General features: G+C 39.5%; 1 protein-coding gene across 1 annotated transcript; it reads left to right on the top strand.

Annotated features, from left to right (window-relative positions):
* The first annotated feature begins 1,279 nt into the window (after positions 1-1,279).
* Positions 1,280-3,425, top strand: cart4 (cocaine- and amphetamine-regulated transcript 4). Its single transcript, XM_028791601.2, has 3 exons — positions 1,280-1,663; positions 2,767-2,847; positions 3,178-3,425. The coding sequence occupies exons 1-3, from the start codon at positions 1,508-1,510 to the stop codon at positions 3,283-3,285; spliced, it is 345 nt and encodes a 114-aa protein (XP_028647434.1). The 5' UTR covers positions 1,280-1,507; the 3' UTR covers positions 3,286-3,425.
* Positions 3,426-24,759: the final 21,334 nt, after the last annotated feature.

The following is a 24,759-nucleotide window of genomic DNA, read 5'->3' as shown; positions in this document are numbered from 1 at the left end:
CACACGCACACACACACACACACACACACGCACACACAGAGACATGCACATATGCATTACACTCAAAGCCAAAATGATCTTCCTCCATCCCTGGAGCAGAGTAATTAAGCTTACGAATCTCCTGCCCAGTTTAATTCAGTGCCATTGTTCAGTGCTGTTCCCCGGTCGTCCATGAATCCTTCACTGTGACTCTAAAGTTCCTTGCACTGAGACAGCCACTGAATTAAAAGTTTTCCCTGTGGTGGTTTCTAGATCCATTACTGGGCCCAGCCACATAAATAATTTCTTCTGTTACACTGAGTTCTTCAAATTTAAAGTAATTGGATTCTCTAGGAGTAAAGCAAATACATTGTATGAATTAAAGTACTTTTGAAAGTAGGGATGAAAAGCATGTAAAGTTTTACAGAACCTGGAAAATATTACAATCAACTAAACACCTCTAGGTATTATTCAAATACTGTTAAGTATTCAAAGAAATGGACTAAAGCCCTGTGCAGTGCTGATTCCTACTTTGTTCCTGATGCTTCAGGGGTAGCCTGCAGCTTGTCACACTACTGTAGTTGAGTGGGTTCATAAATCGTTTAGGTACAATAATTTACCACAGTGATGTGTCAGGAAAACATTAAGGTGCATAACACTAATAATAATAATAATAATACATTTTATTTATATAGCGCCTTTCCCATGCTCAAGGCACTTACAGAATATAATAAAGAACGGCAGGGTATACAGTATATAGCATTGTACAAACCAGACAAATAAATAAAGAAGATTAAGACAGTGAATTCTGAAAAAAAACAGACAACATAATTGATGGTCTAGCACACACACACAGGTTACATTAGCATCTTGATAGAGAAGTAAACTGAGAGAAGGGTAATAAAGTCAAGTAGAGCTAAAAGCCTTCCTGAACAGATGAGTTTTGAGTTGCTAATTTAAATATATATTTACATTTGAAATAAAAACTATTGAGCAGAGAAATGGCACATTTTCAATTTTTACATATACTGTACATTGAATCATTAGTTACTTTTTAAAAAAGAATAGTAGACACAACAGCTTTATCTGCTTATTAATTTTTACTGCAGACTTTCCAAATGCTATAGCAGACTCATTCCACTGGTCACTTGCTTTGAGTAAAATGAATTTAAGGGTATTGATTAACAGAGTATATTCACTAAAACACAGGTGGGGGGGGTCTCTGGAGATAACACTTGTAATGACGTTTCAGGCGGCGTGAAGGAGGTGGCCGCTTGGCAGTACAAATAGATGAACTTCCTTAGCACTGCAAGCAATTGCAACAGGAGTAGCCGAGAGACACGTTATAACTGTAAGCTTCTGAAGAACAAATATAAAAAGAGACAATATACTGTACAGCGAGAGAGAGAGAGAGAGAGAGAGAGAGAGAGAGAGATAGGAAACATAGCGCGCCCGAAGTTCAGCACCAAGGACAGCAGCTGACACGAACGAAAGGACATTGGGAGTAGAGACTGGCTTCTAAACTGCAATGGAATTCGTCGGCTTTAAATCCAAGGCGGCACTTTGGTTGGGGGTATTCTTGTCTGTTCTGGTCATTTTTTGTCAGGGACAAATGGTGTTAGAAGACGGCGCATCTTCTCTAGAAGAACACTATCCACATCGTGAATACGTTGCCAGAGAGCTGGTAAGTATAGGTCTTTCACGTTACAAACTTTAAACTGTGTTGCAATCTGTTGTGAATCTTGGAGTTACTTGAAGGTGTCATGATGTTTTTTTTTTTAATTATTATGAGATATAAGCATAACAATAACTGTAATGATTGAAACGAATTCAAACGCAATCTTAACCAACTTTAATTATGTATTCATAATTCAGTATTCAGTATTCATCTGGGCACAAGTCTATGGCTGAGCGTCCTCATACAATACACTCATTTCATGCGTCTTTAGAGTTTGCCCAACTTAGAATTAATACTTTGATATGAAACATTGATTGCTTAATTGTAACTTGTCACTTAAACAACACTTTTGTTCCAAGAACGAAAATGCATAACGCCGTTAGGCTCTTCAGAACGTTTATTTTGTACAAATGCATTAAACTACTTCACAATTACTCCGTTGAAGGAGTTCTGTACAGCTAAATAAAGTATTACGTGTCTAAAATGTAATGGGACATTTTCACACAGAAGGTTAACTTCAGTGTCGTAGTTGTAACAAGTTAAACGTAAGCGTCCTATTTTCACTATAGGGTTAATTATTACGGACGCAGAAAAACTGCCAGTTTTAAACGTTTTTTTAATAACTATATTTGTGTGAGTGTATGCAAATTTCACAGTTTTAGGTGTTATTTTCAAGCTGATGATTTTGCTGTGAAAAATCAAGTGAACGTGTTCAAATGTTGGACGTGTCATACGTATAAGGCGCTGGACAGCGCTTGGTCTCCGGTTCGCAATAGTGTGCGAAAGCAATCGTTCTGTCAGTGCTTGTACATCAATTAAAAGAAAAAAAAAAAGATTAATAACACCGAGATGGGATGGACCTGAACCACCACACCTAAATCGAAATGAGTGTCAAAAGCGCCCTTGATTAGTTTCTTCTATCACCGCTTTAATCCTCAGGAGCCAGAGAGTCGGAAACATCTACAAAATTATAGTTTTCAATGGTGATAAAATATTTAAATACCCAGTACTTGAAATGAAGATGTCAAAATTTTAAGTACCCAGAAACCACAGTTTGAACTGTTAAATCGCTGACGAGTGTTCTTTTTTTTCTGGCTTTGTTTATTTAGGCGGAGGTATTGGAAGGTCTTCTGGAGAACAATCAAGACAACGCAATAGCCGTGGACAAGAAGGCCAGTCAGATTCCCAGGGTGAGTATTGATTGAATTGGGTACCAGCAAAAATTAACTTTAGTATTTACGAATGAATTTGGATTACGTTGCATAAACATAACGCATTGGAATCAGACTAATTACACATACATTATTTATTATGTAATTGTTAATATACACAATACACTGATAACTAAATTAATGTTTTATTACGCTTTATGCAAATTATTTTTATGCTTAATAATACATGCGGGATCTGCTTTAGATTTTTGGAAAAATTTCAAAACTTTGTAAAACCAAACGAATATTTGTCCTTACACAACACGTGCTTCTTTTTCCCTAATATATGTGCTTCTTTCTTGCACACAGTGTGACGTGGGGGAGAGGTGCGCCATGAAGCACGGACCGCGCATCGGTAAACTGTGCGACTGTCTCCGAGGCGCCGCCTGTAACACCTTCCTGCTGAGATGCTACTGAAGAGGACCGCAGCCGCTACGGCTGCAGCGCAGTTCACCCTATCAGTATCTCCATCTCGTATGTTCTATGTACTGTATGTGCTGTAAAAAACGAGCTTTCACATAAGACGAAAAATCTATTTAACTCATATATTGCATTAATGATAATATAGCAAACTCTATTTATTTTTGTGAAATAAATCTTTACTTACTGTATTGAAAAAGTGTCTGGACACTAAGACAAAAATTAGGTAGGTCAGGAGAACACAAGTCAGAAGACAGGGCCTCTTTGTATTGAAATCACACGTACCTTTCTTATTCCAACTAAGGGTTGGTGGATGCTGGAGCCTATTCTGGCAGCACATGGGTGTAAAGTAGGAAACAACCCTGGGCAAGGTGGCAGTCTATGGGTCCCCTTACTCACACACTCACACTAGGACAATTCTGGAATCACTTGGCTGTTGTGGCAGGGAAACTGGAGTACCTGGAGAAAAACCCACCCAGACGACACATGAAGAATATACTAACTCCACACAGAAAATGACTGGGCATGGAATTCAAGCCTAGGATTTTGAATCTGTGAGGCAGCAGTGATGTGATATCCAGCACTGTGCTGCTGTCTCTCTCTCTCTCTCTCTCTCTCTCTCTCTCTCTCTCTCTCTCTCTATATATATATATATATATATATATTTACTGGCATAAATATATAGGGGAAACCTTCTTTTGGAAATTCAACAAAGCTAAAATGAACTCATGCTGAGACAAACAGATGTGTTTATGGACAAAAACTGTAATCCTACAAAACAATGAGAAGGTGATATTGTATGTGTCTTCTGATTGGCTGCTGCAAAACTTTGTGCATGCTGATGACGATTTGCAGTGGCAGTGCCTGATGGGAACTGTAGTCCCTATTGGCACTGTTTTTTGTGTTGCCCCTTAACAGTATAACCCCTCTTCCTGATGCAACATGTAGCACAGTACAGTACTGTACATGCAAAATTTCAGTTCAGCTGTTTTTGTGTGAACAAACAAATCCAAATGGAAACAGTGTATAGTTTTAATATATGAACTAGATGTGTTAGCCATCTAAGATGGGTTGAAATCATAATCAACCTACACCTCAGTGTTACCATTTGCAGTGCACCATCTATTGAAATGTATTTTGTAATTGATGTAGTAAAAAATGCACTTCATTTGTCATTCCAACAGATGGTGCATCACAAACATTTCTAGTAATAATGTATATATCTTTGAATTGACAAATGCAACACATGAGTCTCTGCTATTTGACACCTGGTTTGGGATTCACAGAATCAATGTTAATGTTTGTAATGCACCATCTGTTGTAATGATACATGCAATGCATTTTATTATTACAAATGCTTGTGATCCATCATTGGCTAGAATGACAGAGACATATCAACTGGATGGAGATACAGATACACAACACACAGACACTTGTGATTTTATTAAGGACTTTTTATTAATTTTATTAATGATATATAAATATAGAGAGATAGAGACAATGAAAAGAAATGAGTGATCATAAAAATAACAAAGCAGAGTACCTCTCAATTAAAGCATTCCTACTTAAGAGCAATGTAAATGTGCATTAATCAAAGTGGACATTTTGAAGTATAGATAGATAGATAGATAGATAGATAGATAGATAGATAGATAGATAGATAGATAGATAGATAGATAGATAGATAGATAGATATGAAAGGCACTACATGCTAGATAGATAGATAGATAGATAGATAGATAGATAGATAGATAGATAGATAGATAGATAGATAGATAGATAGATAGATATATGAAAGGCACTACATGCTAGATAGATAGATAGATAGATAGATAGATAGATAGATAGATAGATAGATAGATAGATAGATAGATAGATAGATAGATATGAAAGGCACTACATGCTAGATAGATAGATAGATAGATAGATAGATAGATAGATAGATAGATAGATAGATAGATATGAAAGGCACTACATGCTAGATAGATAGATAGATAGATAGATAGATAGATAGATAGATAGATAGATAGATAGATAGATAGATAGATAGATAGATAGATAGATAGATAGATAGATAGATAGATAGATAATTTCATCAGAGCAGACAAGCTCAGTATAAACCTTTAAAGATTCTTCTAGGTAGCTGGGTGACATGGTGACACAGTGGTCTGTTACTTTGTAAACTGAGAGACTGAATTCAGTGCTTGGTGATTGTCTGTGTGGTTTGTTTGTTTGAGCCCTTTGCATTGCTGAATTATGTTAATCAGATTTTAGAGTGTGATTTTATGTAAGTAAAATGAATATTTAACCTACACTTTTGAAATGAAAAATAATTTGCTTATGTTTATTTGCCATTTTAATTTACATGAAGAAGAAAAAAAACAAATGCTCTTGAACATTCAGCTATGCAAAACTGCTTGATGTTCAAGTATTGGTGCAAAGTCTAATTATGGTACTGAATGTTCTCCACGTTTGAAGCCATGTTGCCAGGTCGATTATGTACTACAGTTTCAGTGTGTCTGTTCCTTTTGCTTTCTGAGATTTTGTGATGAACTGATGTCCCATTAGGAACTGGGTCGTGCCTGGGTCAATTTTCTCTAGAAACAGGATGCCATTTCTTATGACACAGGCTGCCATGATGGTTAGAAAATTGCTGGACTATTAACTGAAGTAACTGAAGTAACCGCATTGCTATTTGCATGAAAAGCACTTCACAATGAGCAAGGAAAATGACTAAAATGATAGTGTCAGAGTCAGTCAACATTGAATTGATTTTTCATTTGCAGGAACTGCATCCTAAGTACTGCTTACCAGATGAACAATAAATATGAGAAAGTGTTTTTAAATATGTCAGCAGAGACCATTTTACATTATAAATGGTTCAAGGTAATCTCAAAGCAGCTTCACTGTTTAAACCTCTGGCTAAAATAAATAATACAGAATAACAAGATGTGTACATTACTTATTTACCACAGAAATATTCTATGAAGGTCGATTTATTTGTTTGTAAAGCCCTATCTGGCATTTACCTCCTGCAAAGACACTTGTGGACAAATCCTGTAATAGTTCAGAAGCACATAGTCTAAATATGGCACCATGCACAGAGGTACATTAGCCTTGTTTTTATATAATTCATATGTACATGACTTGAATGTTCTGATTTTGTAGTACCGTTGCACACTCTGCTCCAAGATGTCCCAAACCGAATGTCACACATAAGGTGAAGTTCTGCTAGTGTAGCAGATGGCTAACAATGGCTTTATGAAAGTTGCTTCATGTACTTACTCTGGAGACATAGACATCATGTCCAGATTACCAGTCCATGCCATGCACCATAAGGATTTCTACTAAATAGACAAGCTCCTGCCACTGCTGGAAGCTCTTGGCCATTGTATATCTTGCTCTAGTAACTTTTATAAACTCTCCTGATTACTAAATCACTGGTTATTAAATCATGAATCAATTTTACAAACCTACTTATTCCACTAAAAAGCAGCAAAGGTTGGACCTAATCCTGACAGCATCAGTTACCAGACAGGAATTGATGCGATGCTTGTCCATCACACCATGGAATTTCATGGTTACCAATTACTGTATACTTTTCTGCATGTCTTTGGGATGGTCGGAGGAAAAGTGTACACAGACAAAATTCATGCAATCTCAGAGACTGAACCTGTGGAAGAAGAATGGAAGGCTGCAGAAATATTAAAGGGTTAATGCAGTCATTATGCCTGCTAGCCAGTACCTAGGAGGCTCCTCTAACTGGGACTGAACCGGATGATCCTCGGATTGGAGGAAGTTTGAACCTGGACACTTTCTCATCCCTTTGCATGTATATAATCCAAACTCCTTGAATGCCTTAAGTTTTGTATCTCTTTGTTCTTTCTTGGTGGGTTGTTCACTAGAAACTTCCAGAAAGACAAAGAAATTAGCAAGGATAGTAACTTAGTCAGCATACTCCCTATGTAAGTAAGGCCTGTTCCTTTGTACTGATGTCTTTCTCTACATGGACTCGCAAATATCTATTATATATGTAATTAATAAAGTGCTTACTTACCTAATCATATAGTGAAGACTTGTACTTTCAGCAAATCAATGGCTCTGGAACTAAGTTATAGAAGAACTTAATAATGCTCCATCATGTTATTAAACTATCCTTACATCGATCCTGATTTACTGAACTCAATCATTTAATCCAATGTTAAGGGCACAAGGTATGGCTGCAGCGGACCCCAAAGCCCTTCCTAGAGTGCTAAATTAGACTTTAGTGGATTTATTTAGCATTACACAGTGGCAATTGTACGCTTCATTTGGAAACCATCATTTGCATTATGTTTTGGACCACCATGCTCATAGCTTCTGTCCAGTGGTGAGAGCATATTATGGCTGTGCTCCCCTACATGTCACCTCATATCTTATAAATTTTTATAAGGTAGATCTTTTTGATGGTACTGTTTTATGGTAGAACATGTACCTTTTTGGCACTGATGGCTTCTCCCTTTGTGCTGCTTGTCTAGAGTTTGATTCAGTTTACTTCTTCATGCATCAAACTCATATGTAAAGTAAAGTTCATATGATTTTGTTTCTTTCTGTAAGTGACATCATAAATGTTCACACTAGCTAGCAGGGATCAAAGTTTTAGTGATGGGCCGTTAGATTTATACACATATTTCATATAAAAACTTTAGTGGGAAATTCTTTGTCTCTCTGAGGTCGTTATACTAAAATGTTTTGGTTTATGCCTGTAAGGAACACTCATTCTTAAATGACATTACACTTTTCAGACTTTGTTAGGAGTCCATCATGATGTGTGGTTTTAAAAACAGTGAAGCAGTTCAGACCATTTGAGTATAGGTGTGTGGGAGGAAGGTTATACAGCTGCGGAGAACTTGATGAAGGAATAGGCCAATGGTGTGTAATGTGCACAAATGCAGTTAGTGCAGATGTTACTCATTGAGGCTCCACAGACTGTTTGGCACACCTACACTCACTGAGTATAAAAGAGTTCTGAGAGTGAGATGAAGGGGAAGATTGAAAACTCAGGGGAGAAGAAATGGAAGAATTTGGTGATTGAGCCAGAATGGCGGGGAGGAGAAAAGGCAGTCACGAGGTCCTGAGGTGAGTGATGGGAACAATACTCTGGGGTGGGTCACTCCAGTTGACTATTAATAGTAGCAGAAATGATCGTGTGCTTCCATGGTCGTCTTACAGATGGCAGTAGGATGAGGGAGATGACTCTGAGCATCCCAGTGATGACTGGCTGAGGAGGCATGGATGAGAGCCAAAGAAGGTTGACTAGTTGCTGGTGGCATCACATATGTATTGTTAGTGCCACAACAGATAGATGGGCATCCCAGGGGTTGATTCCTTACTGGGATGCCATGATAAAAGAAAGCAGAAGGACAGGCTCTCTGGCTGGATGGGAGTAAGAATCCTTACCCGGCAGGTAAGCCAGAATACAGCCCTGCTGTGTTCTGGGGGTGCCACAGTGAAATATGGTCCCTACTTTGTGAGACCCCTGAAGCCTCAGAAGTACTGTTGGCCAGGGCCGGATTTTCCTATAGGCTAACTAGGCTTCAGCCTAGGGCCTCAAGATCAAGAGGGGCCTACATTCAAATTGTTAGCAAAATTTTATTATCTCTCATGTAATTTACAAACTTAAAAATGGAAGGTGAAAGGGCCTCATAAGTGGAATAGCCTAGGGCCTCTTTTCATATAAATCCGGCCCTGCTGTTGTCTCAGAGAAACAAGAAGCCATGACCAAGCAGTCAGAGTCGGGAGGAGGTAGATGAGACTTGATAGGAGAATTGTGAAGGAAGAGGATTGTTTTCTGGGCTGTTTATATGTTGGTTGTTTTATGTATCCATAAATATATATATATATATATACGTATGTATGTATGAATGTATGTATGCATGTATGTATGTATGTAAAAAGATCTATCTATCTATCTATCTATCTATCTATCTATCTATCACATATTTTTTGTTTTTGCTTATTCATTCAGCGGGTTGGAAAATGGATGGATGGATTTTATCACTTTGATTATAATGCATTGCTTGCCTATGTTTTTATTATTTTTATATACAGTATTATTCTGTGAGACCATTTTTTGGGCTCTACAATTAGAAACATTGAGAAACATCTTTGTTTTGCAAAGATTTCCTGATCTCCTAGCTGGACACTGGTTTATTTATTGTCCAAAAACAGCATCATCTTCCATCCGTCCATCCATTTTCCAACCCGCTGAATCCGAACACAGGGTCACAGGGGTCTGCTGGAGCCAATCCCAGCAAACACAGGGCACAAGGCAGGAACCAATCCCAGGCAGGGTACCAACCCACCGCAGGACACACACAAACACACCCACACACCAAGCACATACTAGGACCAATTTAGAATCACCAATCCACCTAACCTACATGTCTTTGGACTGTGGGAGGAAACTGGAGCGCCCGGAGGAAACCCACGCAAACACGGGGAGAACATGCAAACTCCACGCGGGGAGGACCCGGGAAGCAAACCCAGGTCCCCAGGTCTCCCAACTGTGAGGCAGCAGCGCTACCCACTGTGCCACCGTGCCACCCCAGCATCTTCTTAGTTACCAAAAATGTCACCACACCTTTTGACATTTTGGGAGCCTCAACATGGATGGTGTCCATATGTGCTATAGCACATGGGACTTCTGTTGTCCAAACTTTTCTGGATGCTGTAAAACATGACAGTAGCAGATGTATTGAAAGTGTCTCCGCTAACTGAGGGAGGGAAGGAACGTTATGACCGCCGTATGAGCTTTCACCCTGCCATTATTCAAATTATTTAATGGATCTTCCCTGACAATGCCTGAATTGGATAGTATGCTGTAATAAAAAGGTTTTCTCTGTAACAGGAGAAGGGATGAAATAAAGGAGTAAGAGGGGGGGGGTTGGTCGCTTCAGTGCAAAACCAGCTACAAAGATTGGAATGTTTGGGATGATAGCGAAAGAATGTGCAAAAACTTGCTTCTCATAAAGAGTTTCAGAATGTTATGGGAATACAGTCAAGGCCACATACTTGTTTTTCACTTCGAGGGGCTTAATTGCAAGCAACGCTTGTTATTGTGTGTCTTCTGATACTAGGCACCATCTCAGTGAGGGCCAAGTAGAAGAAAAACAATACTGCGTCCCGTGGAAGGGTGTGTGCTGAAACTGATCACTTCTGTATACACTGCTTACACGTAAGCCATTTTGGGTAAGGACACTCAATTAGTATATAAGGGAAGTTTCCACCCTCAGTTTCTTCGGAAGCTCAACCGTGGGGAACGTGCACACCGCCCGGTATTGGACCAGGCTCACGAGTTGATCCTCTGACGAGACTGACACGCGGGCTCCCTCAGTCTACTGGTCTAGGATGATGGCTCTGGGTCTTTTGATATTACTGTAAGTATAGTATAAGTCATATATATATATATTACTGTAAGTCAATAGTACAATTCCTATATCTGCATGTATATTGCTATTATATTGTATGTAACTGATATTATATTTGAACAAGTAAACACAATTGAAGTATTGGACCTTTACTCTTTGATTCCTGCCTGCTTATTTTCTCTTAAAACCTTGGAACCATTTTCCCAAACTAAAACATTTTGGCGTAGTCGGTGGCAGGATTTTGGGGAATCTGGTAAAATATTGAACTATTAAGTGAGGCAAAGGAAATCAGAGATGTTTAAGAAAAAGGATAAAAGCCCTGGCGCAGCTCCTTTACCTCTCCCCGGCTGGGAAGAAACGGTATGGGAAGACTGCGCCAGAGAATTGAGATGTGGGGGGGATTAGCACAATATTGGCAGAGCTTGGATCCCCCAACACCAGTGAATGTGCTAGCTGCGCTTAAGAAATGTCAGGTGTCTGCAAAGGAACCCATAACGGGCTTGCAGACGCGAGGGTGGGTTTTGCTAACTGCGGTTAAAAATCTGGACAGTCTGATAGACGAAAAAGAAAGGGAGATTAAGAAAATGCAAATGGACTTGGCGGATGCGTTAGGGCAGGCCTCAATGGCCGAATCCCAGGTAGCTGTATTATTGCCGCGGGTACAGAGAGCCGAGGGGATGTCGGAAAAGGCAGCCTTTTGCATAGCCAAGGTAAATGCAAAAAAGAAGCGCAGACCGGATGTTGCGAAGGTTAAAGCGTTTGTAGCCGCAGTTAACGTCCATGAGTGGGATCCTGAAAAATGGGACGGTAACATTTGGGATGATGATTATGAGGATGATGACGGACCCGATGCAGGGTCGGTAATTAACCCTCTGCCTCTACAGGCTAAACCCGTGATGCATCGCAGACTTTTTACTGATGCACAGGGTAATGTCAAGATAAGGAGAAAAATCGGCGCAAGAGTAAACACTAGAAAGGAGGAAAGAAAGCCAAGGGTAAAGGAAAAGGGGAAAATAAAGGAAGGACTTTATATCCCGTTGAAGAATTAGAACATGCAGCACGAAATTGTTAAGGGTAAAGCTAAAGTGTAAGTTAAAAATTTTTTTTTTTTTTTAGAATTAACACAATGTAAATAGGTAGTATCGTAATCATAAATTCTGTTTCAGGAGGAGGAGAGGAGTGGGTGCAACATGCTGTGTTCTTGTTTTACAGAATTGGGGGTGTTCTGAATGAAGTAGGAGCCACCACATTAGGAGGCGAGGCAACAGAGACGACTCAGGTCCGATGGCGGTGGAACAATTCCACTAAGCCCAGACGTCAGGAGAACACCACGTGTCCGGAGAATCAGTCTTGCAATGTCCTCACCATTACGACTGGTGACGGGTGCACCATCTACTCCTCGAACTTGAAGGTGCCGTGGGTAAAACCACAGAAGTATCTGATTGAGTGCTCTGAAAACTTAAATATTACCTGGACGTCGAAAGTAACTTGGTGTATGGGGCCCTGGAACGGCTCCAAGGTACAGTGCGAGGTCAATGCAACATCAGGCGAATACACCTCTAATAAGACTGGGCCCATTGGCTGGATTAATGCAACCGATATTATTAACAGGACTATACCAATGCTTAATATAGCCGTGTGGGCTAGAACCCCCATAACGAGACAGTCACATGTAGAACCAATAATAGACACATGTAAACTTGTTTCTATGACAGCAAAAAGGACTAAGGTTACATGGCAAGTGACGTTTCCACTGTTGCCACAGTGTAAGCGTGCTAAACGGGCATGGTATGACACTTTCTTAGGAGGGGTTGGCACCACCCTAGGAACTTTAAAAACCGTAGATAATGAAATAACTGCAAACAAGCTTGAGAATGTGGGACGACATACTCACAAAGTGGCAGACCAAATGGCTAGGTGGTTACCTCAGTCCATGGTCTCTCATTAGCAAACAGTAAACTGGGAACAACGCGCTTCAGATTGGATAATCATGGCTAGCAATGACACTCGATGGCTAAATGTCTCAACTTTCATGAACTGGACTGTATGCACTTTTAACATATTACAAGCACAGATACAGAAAAATAACATGCAAATGGCTTTAAGGACTAATAATATGCAAACATGGCAAGATATATGGAACATTAGCAGTAGCTTATGGTTAACGGTTAAACCTGAATATACTAGGTGTAATAATACAATATGTAATGGGTATTGGTTTCAATATAATGTTACCACTATGATAACCTTGTGTAGATATCACGTTTTACCTGTTGTTGCACACGGATACCCTTTGGTGCTGCTTATTATTATTATTGCTTTAATGACTATATTCAATTGCTATGTGTTTTGTGTTTTAAAACGAATTAATAATAGAGCACGACAGACAAGGTTGCTGATTTTGCGCTGAGCGAGGGACCGATTGTAATAAAAAGGTTTTCTCTGTAACAGGAGAAGGGATGAAATAAAGGAGTAAGAGGGGGGGGGTTGGTCGCTTCAGTGCAAAACCAGCTACAAAGATTGGAATGTTTGGGATGATAGCGAAAGAATGTGCAAAAACTTGCTTCTCATAAAGAGTTTCAGAATGTTATGGGAATACAGTCAAGGCCACGTACTTGTTTTTCACTTCGAGGGGCTTCATTGCAAGCAACGCTTGTTATTGTGTGTCTTCTGATACTAGGCACCATCTCAGTGAGGGCCAAGTAGAAGAAAAACAATACTGCGTCCCGTGGAAGGGTGTGTGCTGAAACTGATCACTTCTGTATACACTGCTTACACGTAAGCCATTTTGGGTAAGGACACTCAATTAGTATATAAGGGAAGTTTCCGCCCTCAGTTTCTTCGGAAGCTCAACCGTGGGGAACGTGCACACCGCCCGGTATTGGACCAGGCTCACGAGTTGATCCTCTGACGAGACTGACACGCGGGCTCCCTCAGTCTACTGGTCTAGGATGATGGCTCTGGGTCTTTTGATATTACTGTAAGTATAGTATAAGTCATATATATATATATTACTGTAAGTCAATAGTACAATTCCTATATCTGTATGTATATTGCTATTATATTGTATGTAACTGATATTATATTTGAACAAGTAAACACAATTGAAGTATTGGACCTTTCCTCTTTGATTCCTGCCTGCTTATTTTCTCTTAAAACCTTGGAACCATTTTCCCAAACTAAAACATATGCCTTTAAAATCCTTTAATGCAAGCTGAGTAGATATTATTATTTGCTATAGTATAGTTGTGGTTATTGTTATAACTGCTGCTGCATTGAAGAACACGTACATATTTTATAGGGTTTCTGACCCAGAGATTAATCTGCTGGCAGTTTTTTTTATTAAGATTCTTCATTTTGATGTATAGAATCTGACCCCCCATCTTTTTTCAAACCATTTAGTTTTTCTTCCATGCACCACTACGTCAAGATTAGCATGTAACTTGTTGTTATGGGTATCCTTCCCATAATGCACCAGGTTTGTGTGACAGGGATGTAATTGGCACTACCACTTAAAAGTTAACTTGCACAGTCTCACATTTATCTGAGATTAAATTCATTCATTGTGATCCACATACTTAATTATGAAAGTTTTTTGGTATTGACTTTGGGTCTGAATTTGGACTTTAATTTTTGGATTAATGTTTCTGATTTTGTCATTTCTCTCCTTGATGTCTGTTTTTGACCATTTGCTTTGTTTTCTGACAGCGAGCGCCTTTTCTCATACATTTTTCTTACTTCTCGTTGAAGTCAATACAGTTATTTGGTCACTCTTGTGGCTTTGAGACAGCACTGTAAACAGAATGACCTTCGCAGTGTAATTCCTAGCACTGAACCTACAGGACACAATGGTTCATTATTATTATTCTAATTCTCGGCTAATAAAGTAATAGGTTCCTTTGTTGTCTCTGCCATCGTTGTGACATCTTAGTTAATGTACATGCACCAGAAAGGTGATTAACTGACTTAACAAGGTGATGCAAAACCACCAGGCTAGTGGAAGGCAGAAGAAAGTCCAATAAGAGACCTACAGATAAGAGAGAGCAGCGTACTGGCAGTAGGGTGGGAGTTGCATATGCCAGTGCAGGAAGGCAATGGTCACTAGGAAGTGGTGGAGAATGTCAGAAGAACAGCCAGACAGGGGTGCCATTGCAGAGAAGAGAGAGAAAGAGAGAATGACAGCTTGGATAAGTACATGTAACATTCTCCCATGATGTTAGATATCAGGCAGCTGAGCAAGTGGCAGGTATGCTTTTCACTCTGAATAGAAAAGAAGAGAGAGAGAGAAAATGAAGCCAATGAAGATTGACCTCAGGTTACAAGATCTTCTGGTTTGTATGTTGCAGCAACATTTCCATTTTTTAAAGGAAAGGAGCAATCTGCCACTTTATAGGAGAAACAGGTGCCATGGACATCAGGCATTAAGTGGGGAGAGACAGGGCTCTGCTGTCCATTGAAAGGAAGCTCTCTGATAGACCCAGGGCTTTAAAGACTACTGGAGTGTCAGGGATGCAGGGTCATCAGGAATCATTAGATGAAGTTCTAGCCTGGTGTATCTGTAGAAAAAGTTAGGCCTCTACTGAACCCTGAAGTGAAGGAATTGACCAAAAGTGGCCCCACGTGAGGGAACTTAAACAACTTTGTGGGAGAATTTCCACCAAGTCTAGAGAGTGGAGGAAAGATTTGGGGCAAAGGTTCACTAATGAAGAAGCGGCTTGGGTACTATGAGAAAGAATGAGACGGAGAAAGATGGTAGGATGAGAAAGTGAATGCTTGATAGAGCTGTGAAAAAGAGCAGGTTGGAGAGCTGTTGTGCAGGCATGGCTTCAAAACCATTTCGACTGGAAGCAGAGATTTGTCTTGCTTCTGTTTACTTTCTGTTTTGTCTTCTCTCTTTTGTGTGACTCTCCTGGGTGGCTGATTTTGAACTGGAGTACCAGTTTTGGATACTTTTTCCTTCTTGGCATTGTTCTTTGAGTGGAGGGAAGCCATGAGCTTACCCTGTGATGTTCCAGTCATTTTCAATGTAGAAAAAGACTTTCTTTATCGCAAATACTGTAACTTGCATATTTAGCTTGTGGAATGTCACATATCTACTAATTTAATTGTTACATTTACATATTTATGTTTAGCATTATTAATTTAAATTTTAACATTTGGCTTTACAAATAGGAGCCTGCCAGCTGCATTTTCATTTCTATGTACATTTAGGCTCTTTCAAGATTACTGATGTCTTTACATGTTCATTGAGTCTTGTAATATTTTCTTTCACTACTTTTACTTTCTCCAGCTTTGGCAGGTTTAGGACTTGCCAATCTCTATAGCTGTCAGTTGCTGGGGTCTCCGTTTAATGACACCTCCAACAATATTTGAAGAGAGTACAATTCATTGACATTTCTAAACTGGTCCTGTATGGGTAAACTTAGCCGTGTGCTTGAGTGTGCCTGCAAAAAATTGATGGCCCATCCAGGTTTTAAGTTCTTGATTGACACCTTACAGTATACCACAAAGGGTGGAATGTAAATTAATGGAATGCAAATTAAATTCAATGGATCTTATAATGGAGTGGACGGACAGATGCAAGTGGGGTAGCTACTACTGTATTTTTGTGTATAGTCCAGGATGTTAACTGGATGAGTGCTTAGGGTAAAGAACAAGATGTGGATAGTTTTGTTTAACGCTGTAGAATGTCTTTTATACATTAAACCAGGGTCAGCATGAGTGACTGTGTGCTTCATGATAGACTCTCATACTACCCAGCTTTAGTTCCTGCAGGGACAGGCTCCATTATCAGTGGCAATTACTTGTGGGCTTGATAAGGCACGGATAAATGAAATATCTGTGCAGACGTCCAGAATAGATATTTTATTGACTGCCTAATGTACATTGAAAATCTGTCTTCAACAACTCACTTTTAAATGAGTGCAGTATTGGGAATATAATAATAATTAATAAAAATGACACAAAGTCTGGTATTTTAGATTTGGAAAAGTATTAGTATAATTTTATAATTATATTATAAATTATTTTATAATTATAGACATTAAATTTTAACCTAAAGGGAATACTCAATCCAGAAATGATATATTTTTTAAAAATGTTACTCCATGTGGTTTAAAGTGATGGCTGATAAAATTTCATGGTTTCTTGCAGAAAAGAGATAAAAAAAGTTTATGGTATAATACAAGCCCAATGGTGACCAATACTGTACAACAGCAAACAATGCGAAAAGCTTTCATGAAAATTAGAAAAAAAAATCTCACAGTAATTGTGTTGTGTAATCCACATGTTGGTTACCCAATTGTATATTCCAAAGATGCAAAACATGTTCACTTTTTTGCCAAAATATTATTAAATTTATACTTCCAGAATAAGCAGTGCACCTCCACTCAAACAAATGAACTGTTTGTCTTATGTGATCTTCTTCTTCTTTTTTTGGCTGCTCCGTTTAGGGATTGCCACAGCGGATCATCTTCTTTCATATCTTTCTGTCCTCTGCATCTTGCTTTGTTACACCCATCACCTGTATGTCCTCTCTCACCACATTCATAAACCTTCTCTTAGGCCATCCTCTTTTCCTTTTTCCTGGCAGCTCTATCTTTAACATCCTTTTCCCAATATACTCAGTATCTCTCCTTTGCACATGTCCAAACCAACACAATCTTGCCTCTCTTGCATTTTCTCCCAACCATCCAACTTGAGCTGACCCTCTAATGTACTCATTTCTAATCCTATCCATCCTCATCACACCCAGTGAAAATCTTAGCATCTTTAATTCTTCCACCTCCAGCTCTGTCTCCTGCTTTCTGGACAGTGCCACAGTCTCCAACCCATATGACATAGCTGGTCTCACTACCATCCTGTAGGCCTTCCCTTTCACTCTTGCTGATACCCCTCTGTCACAAATTACTCCTGACACTCTTCTCCACCCATTCCACCCTGCCTGCACTCTCTTTTTCACCTCTCTTCCACAATCCTCGTTACTCTGTACTGTTGATCCCAAGTATTTAAACTCATCCACCTTCGCCAACTCTACTCCCTGCATCCTCACCATTCCATTGACCTCCCTCTCATTTACACGCATGTATTCTGTCTTCTTCCGACTGACCTTCATTCTTCTCCTCTCTAGAGCATATCTCCACCTCTCCAGGATCTCCTCAATCTGCTCCCTACTATCACTACAGATCACAGTGTCATCAGCAAACATCATAGTCCATGGGGACTCCTGTCTAATCTCGTCTGTCAACCTGTCAATCACCACTGCAAATAAGAAAGGGCTCAGAGCCGATCCCTGATGTAATCCGGTGTATAGATTTGTTCGGTGTATAGTCATATCGGTGTACACTTCTCCACTCCTCAGGCATCCTCTCACTTTCCAAGATTCCATTAAACAATCTGGTGAAAAATTCCACTGCCATCTCTCCTAAACACCTCCATGCTCTCACAGGTACAGTATGTCATCTGGACCAACGGCCTTTCCATTCTTCATCCTCTTCATAGCTGTCCTTACTTCCTCCTTGCTAATCCGTTAAACTTCCTGATTCACTATCTCCACATTGTCCAAACCCTCTTTCTCTTATTCTTTTCATTCATCAGCCTCTCAAAGTACTCTTTCCATCTGCTCAACAAACCCTCCTCACTTCTGAGTACATTTCCATCTTTATCCTTTATCACCCTAACCTGCTTCACTTCTTTCTTAGCTCGGTCTCTCTATCTAGCCAGTCAGTACAGGTCCTTATCTCCCTCCTTTGGGTCCAACCTCTTATACAACTCATCATACACCTTTTCTTTAGCCTTGCCCACCTCTCGCTTCACCATACTTCTTATCTCCTTGTACTCTTGTCTACTTTCAGGATCTCTCTGACTATCCCACTTCTTCTTTGCCAACCTCTTCCTTTGTATACACTCCTGTAATTCCCCATTGCACCACCAGGTTTCCTTTTCCTCCTTCCTCTGTCCAGATATCACGCCAAGCACCCTTCTTGCTGTCACCCTTACTACTTCTGCTGTAGTTGCCAGGCTATCTGGTAAAGCTTCACTGCCACCCAGTGACCGTCTTACCTTCTTCCTGAACTCAAACTTGCAGTCTTCCTTTTTCAGCTTCCACCATTTGGTTCTTAGCTCTGTCCTCACTCTCTTCCTTTTCTTGGTCTCCAACGTCATCCTACAGACCACCATTCTATGCTGCCTAACTACACTTTCCCCTGCCACTACTTTGCAGTCTTTAATCTCCTTCAGATTGACCCTCCTGCATATGATATAATCTATCTGTTTGCATCTTCCTCCACAGTTGTATGTCACCCTATGTTCCTCCCTCTTCTTAAAATATGCATTCACCACATTCATATCCATCCTTTTTGTAAAATCTACTATCCTCTGGCCTTCTTCATTCCTATCCTTGACACCATACCTACCCATCACCACCTCATCCCCTCTATTCCCTTCACCAATATGTCCATTGAAATCCACTCCAATCACCACTCTCTGTCCTTTGGGTACACTGTGCATCACTTCATCCATTTCACTCCACAAATCTTCTTTCTCCTCCATCACACACCCAACTTGTGGGGAATATGCACTAACAACATTCATCATACCACCTTCAATTTCCAGCTTTATAATCATCACTCTGTCTGACACTATTTTCACCTCTAAAACACTCTTAACATACTATTCCTTCAGAATAATCCCTACCCCATTTCTCCTCCCATCAGCACCATGACAGAATATTTTGAATCCACCTCCAATCCACCTGGCCTTACTCCCCTTCCATTTAGTCTCTTGCATGCACAATATATCAACCTTCTTTCTCTTCATCACATAAGCTAACTCTATCCACTTACCAGTCATACTGCCAACATTCAAAGTTCCTACCCTCAGTTCCACTCTCTTTACCTTCCTTCTCTCCTCCTGCCTCCAGACACGTCTCCCACCCCCTTTCTTCTCCTTCTTTGGCCAACAGTAGCCCAGTTTCCACCAGCACCCTGTTGGCTAATAGTACTGGTGATGGTCGTTGTTATCTGTATTGTTGTCTGCATATTAATCTGATAAAATTTTACATTGGATGCCCTTCCTGATGTATCCTTCCCATTTATCTTGGGACAGGCACGAAGAAACACATTGATTTGTGCTGGGCCCCCTGTGACTGGTTTGTTTTCCTTATGCGATAATGAGTGAAAAACTATCACTCAAAAAAATGAACTATTTTTTCCCAAACACCATGGGATTTGTGAGGTTGTAGAAGCTGATTTGTGAATATTTTTTGATACCTATTACCCATCGTACATCAGAAAACCATCCTTTTCTTTTTTTCCAAAACAGCAGTTTCATTAATGTTAAGATTACATGAAAAATATGATCAAACAAAATCTAAGGTGATTATGTCATGTGATAGTAAGTGAATGACTACACGCTTAAAAAGCTGAATAGCTTTGATATAGCTTGAATATTTATTACCCTAGATGTTATTCATTAGTACTGCTAGCTATAGGAAAGTAAAGATAAAATGCTGTAATCTATCTTTTATGTAAGACTATTTAATTTATACAACTTGCAGTTATTAAATCCAGTAAAGTAAAATAATGTTGGGGTTTTGTTAGTTGTTTTAGTTTGTTGAACATACAAAATTTTATTTGATCTAACCTGACCACATTATGCTGGTGGAGTGTGACTCATTTTAGGAGCCAATACTAAATACTTTAATTTTCAATTTACACAACTCAGTTTTGTGGAATATGTTGACATAACACAGTTAGATAAATCCAGCAAATTATTTATAATATATATATATTATATAATTATTTATATATATTATATATATATGCTTAACCAACCTTTTGTGTTCTATGCACTTATTTTATCGAACCACTGTTGACAGTTTTCATTGATAAGTAGTGAAATAAGATTAGGTGGGATTGACTTAAGAAAAATATGTATCCTCAACTAAAAAAAATTTAATAAACTTGTAATTTTGAAAGGGAGTCAGTTACTTTAATTCTACATAAAGACTTTACCTTAACTATGTTATGCTTTCTGAACAGAAAGTGAATGCATCAACTTAAAAAGAATGTTTAATTTTAAAACTATTCAAACTAAATGTGTTGAACCGCAGTCCATGATTAAATTAAGTTCATTTAACAAATTTTTCATTTCATTTTTGAATGCATGAATTGGAAATGCAAGTCACATGCAATTGCCCTTTTAAACTGAAAGCTAACCTCCCCTTCTCAGTCAAAGATTCTTATCCCTTTGTCATTCTTGATTTTGAAGAGTCACATACACTTCCAGTACATGGCGGTGCTACCGGACACAACGGATGATGTGCTCTAGTCATTGTGATTTTAGAAAAGTGCAGTTCCTTGCCAGACATAAAACAGCAACTTTTGCTGTAGACATAAAGGCTCATTGAAACAGTCGGCTTCACTGGCTTTCTACTGAGAAGTTTTCCACATCTTAAGTAATGTAACAAAACTGTGAACATAAATTGGTCAACAAACTTTCAAGTACCTCATTTGTATTCCCTCCCTCAAGGGAAATTCCAATAGTAGATACTAAATGTACATGACTGGCTGTTAACGCAAGTTATTAAATGAATGGTTTTGAAGCCAAATGGACATCTGTTGAAATTATTCACATACTGTAAGGTCTGTGTGTTGCTTCTCTTCAGGTTTAAAAGGGGTTAGAGGGGATAAGATCCCCTGTTCCATACACCCCCCACCCCCATTTTTATTGGTGCTAAACCTCAATGAAAACCAAAATTCTTGATCTGCGTCTAAACCACAAATGGGTAAAAATATTTTTTTGGGCCCGGCGTTGGCTCCCGACACCTCTGCTTCTGTTGTTATTTATGACTCCATGTCTTATGTAATATGTAAATAATCCTGTTTTGCATAGCACAACAGTTTAGTTGGGACTCCCAGAGCGTTAGTGAGTGAACGATGGCAGGGCGGGAAATGCAAATGTGTGATCAGGAATTTAGAGAAATCCTCTTCTTACAGTTTTGAAGGGTGGGGGGTTTGGGTATGGTTAAAGATTAAACAGGAAATGAGAAGGGACAAGAGCAGTGCCTTAATTTATGGTATACAAAGGCTGATTGGTTCACTGCTATGACAACACATGTGTGTGGACATGTCTGGCTGGGAGTGCAGAATTGTGAATATTATGAATGTTTGAATATATGAGACATCAAACTTGGAGGAGCAAGAAAGTGTATCTATGCTATGTGCCAGTTACACAATGGTTAAGAATATAGGGTTGTTGGGTGAGGGGGGTGTTGGATGGGCCATCTGGCTCAAATAATGAGAACTGTCAAGTAAAATAAGTGACATAAACGTGCAAACCAATGAATGAGAATCCTCCAAGGGACAAGTCAACTCTATGACTGAAGCTCTGGGCTGAAATGATACTCCTCTCTTGAAGTCAGAAATTTTCATCATAGTTGGAAGGTGTGTTGGTATGTATTGGAGAGCTTTGACAGCTTAGTTGTGACCAGCATGCAGCAATGAGAATTTATTATGAAACTCTCGGTAAAATGAAGCAAAAAATTTTTTTAGCCTAAACTATTTCAGCATTGGGCATAGTAATCTCTTTTGGGAGATATTCCTAAAAAGGTTAAAGACCCCTGTGCCTGACAGAACATGCTTGATGGGGTGCGAGTGGCACATATTGAGGGTGTGCATCCTCAGTTCTGCGAAGTGGGCTGCTCTCAGGTATATATACTGCTCAAAATACTTAAGGGAAAACTTTATCATCACAGTCCAACACCAAGTCAATGAAGTGTCAGGGATATCAATCTTTCCAGTTAGGAAGCATAAGTGATTGTGAGTCAACATCTTCTTCTTTGGTGCAAATGAAACTGACAACAGGTGCACTGGAGAGGCAACGGCAAGACATCAACCAAAAAGAGAATGGTATGGCAGGTCGCGGCCATAGACAGTTGCTCTCTCCTTACCCTTCCTGACTGATTCTTCTCTAGGTTTGCATTTTGCTAGTGTCCTTGTCACTGCTAGTAGCACAAGGTGGTACCTGCAGTCAATTCAGGTTTCACAGGTAGTCCAGCTTCTCCAGGAGGGCACATCCACATGTGCTGTCAAATGGAGGTTTGTTGTATCTCCCACCACAGTCTCAAGAGCTTGGAGGAGATACCAGGATGCGAGCTGTTACATGAGGAGAGCTGGACAGGGCCATACAAGGGCATCAACCCAACAGCAGGACAGGTGTTTGCTCCTTTGTATGATGAGGAACAGGAGGAACACTGTCTGAGCCCTACAAAATGATCTCCAGTTGGTTAAAGGTGTGCTTATTTCTGTCCAAACTGTCAGAAACACTCTCCATGAGGGTGGCATGAGGGCCAGATGTCATCTAGTGGGACCTGTGATAACAGTTCATCACTGTGCAGCTCAATTGGCATTTGCCAGAGAATACCATAATTGGCAGCTCTACCATTGGCACTCCATTCTCTTCGCAAATGAGCGCAGGTTCACACTGAGCACATGTGACTGACGTGAAGGAGTCTGGAGATGCCTTGGTGACTGTGATGCAGCCTGAAAAATCATCCAGCATGACCAGTTTGGCAGTGGGTCAGTGATGGGCTGGGGAGACATATTCTTGGAGGGTCGCACAGACCTCCACAAGCTAGAAAATAATACCCTGATTGGTGTTAGGTACCAGGATGAAATCCTCAGAGCCATTGTCAGAACTTATGCTGGCACAGTGGGCACTTGGCTCCTCCTGGTGCAGGACAGTGCTTGGCCTCATGTGGCCAGAGCGTGTAGGCATTTCCTGGATGATGAAGGTATTGACACCATTGATTGGTCTGCACATTCCCCTGACCTGAATCCAACTGTGAACCTCTGAGACATTATTTTTTTGGTGCATCCAACACTGCCAAGTAGCACCACACACTTCCAGAAGGTCACTGATGCCCAATTCAAGTCTGGGAGGAGATACCCCCAGAACACCACCCGCTGTCTCATCAGGAGTACACCCAGTCGTTGTTGGGAGTGCATAAAGGCATTTGGGGGCCGCACACACTACTGAATCACATTATGATTTGCTGTGCTGAAATTCACGCAAGTGGCATCAGCCTGTGATTTCAATTGTTGACTTTGTTTTTGAGCATACATAAATTACATAAACTTGGAATCACCCAGAAAATGATTGATGATTGATGTTTTGATGTAAATCTATAAATTTGATGTCAATTTATACCTTTTATTATGAAGGTACCATTATGCTGATTTACAAATTTAGCCAAGGCATTACTAATGTTTATAATGGCTTACTTTATAATTCACAAAACCATATGTGAAACTGTCAAATAAAAAGAAAAGGTTAAAATGGGCAAAGGAACAAATGCATTGGACAGAAGATGACAAGAAAAGTGTATTGTGCTCAGCATCCCGGAGTCGCCTTTTTCTGTTGCAGATGACACGGGATATAATTATAGTAATGTATTGGCTATTTTGTAAATCAATTTAATGGTGTCTTGATAATTAAAAGTATCAATTTCTATGAAGATTTCACCATTTAAAAGTTTGGGGTATATATATATATTATCTGATCATCGGATACATTTGATCATTAAGTGAATCATTCATAGGACGTAAAATGGCAACCAACTACAAGGATAATAACTGATTTGTTGGCCATTGAACTTACTGCCTTGGAGGCTGAGAGTTATAAAGAAATTATCTTCTTGAATCTTCAGTTAACCCCTTTAAGCATTTTATACTTTGGGTGACTTCGTTCAGTGTTGCTAGGGTTCTACTTTATAAGTTAATTTTTTTTTTTACTTTATATCTTACAATGATACTATAACACGATTGTTAAAAAAAAAAAAAAAAAAAAAAACTAAACTGAAAACTCGTAAACGTTGCCAATGCTGATAACAGGCTCTGACACATAAGAAGAGAAGCTAAGCCGCTGCCGCATCTTACTCAGAACTATTAAGGGAAGTTGTTTTTCCTTCTTGGTTAAATGAACCACTTGATGCTATTTGGTTGCAAAGCCCGTCTAAAAACGGAAAGGATTAAGTGAGTAATTGAGAGTAGATTAAATAAGA

Source organism: Erpetoichthys calabaricus, chromosome 2 (genome assembly GCF_900747795.2).
Source record: "Erpetoichthys calabaricus chromosome 2, fErpCal1.3, whole genome shotgun sequence".
Classification (NCBI taxonomy): domain Eukaryota; kingdom Metazoa; phylum Chordata; class Cladistia; order Polypteriformes; family Polypteridae; genus Erpetoichthys; species Erpetoichthys calabaricus.
Note: the sequence above shows the minus strand (reverse complement) of the source record. Positions and strands in the feature narration are given on the sequence as shown.

Coding starts and splice junctions, on each gene's coding strand:
- cart4 (XM_028791601.2), top strand. CDS start 1,508: ATGGAATTCGTCGGCTTTAAATCCAAGGCGGCACTTTGGTTGGGGGTA. Junction 1,664..2,766: donor AATACGTTGCCAGAGAGCTG/GTAAGTATAGGT, acceptor TTGTTTATTTAG/GCGGAGGTATTGGAAGGTCT. Junction 2,848..3,177: donor AGGCCAGTCAGATTCCCAGG/GTGAGTATTGAT, acceptor TCTTGCACACAG/TGTGACGTGGGGGAGAGGTG.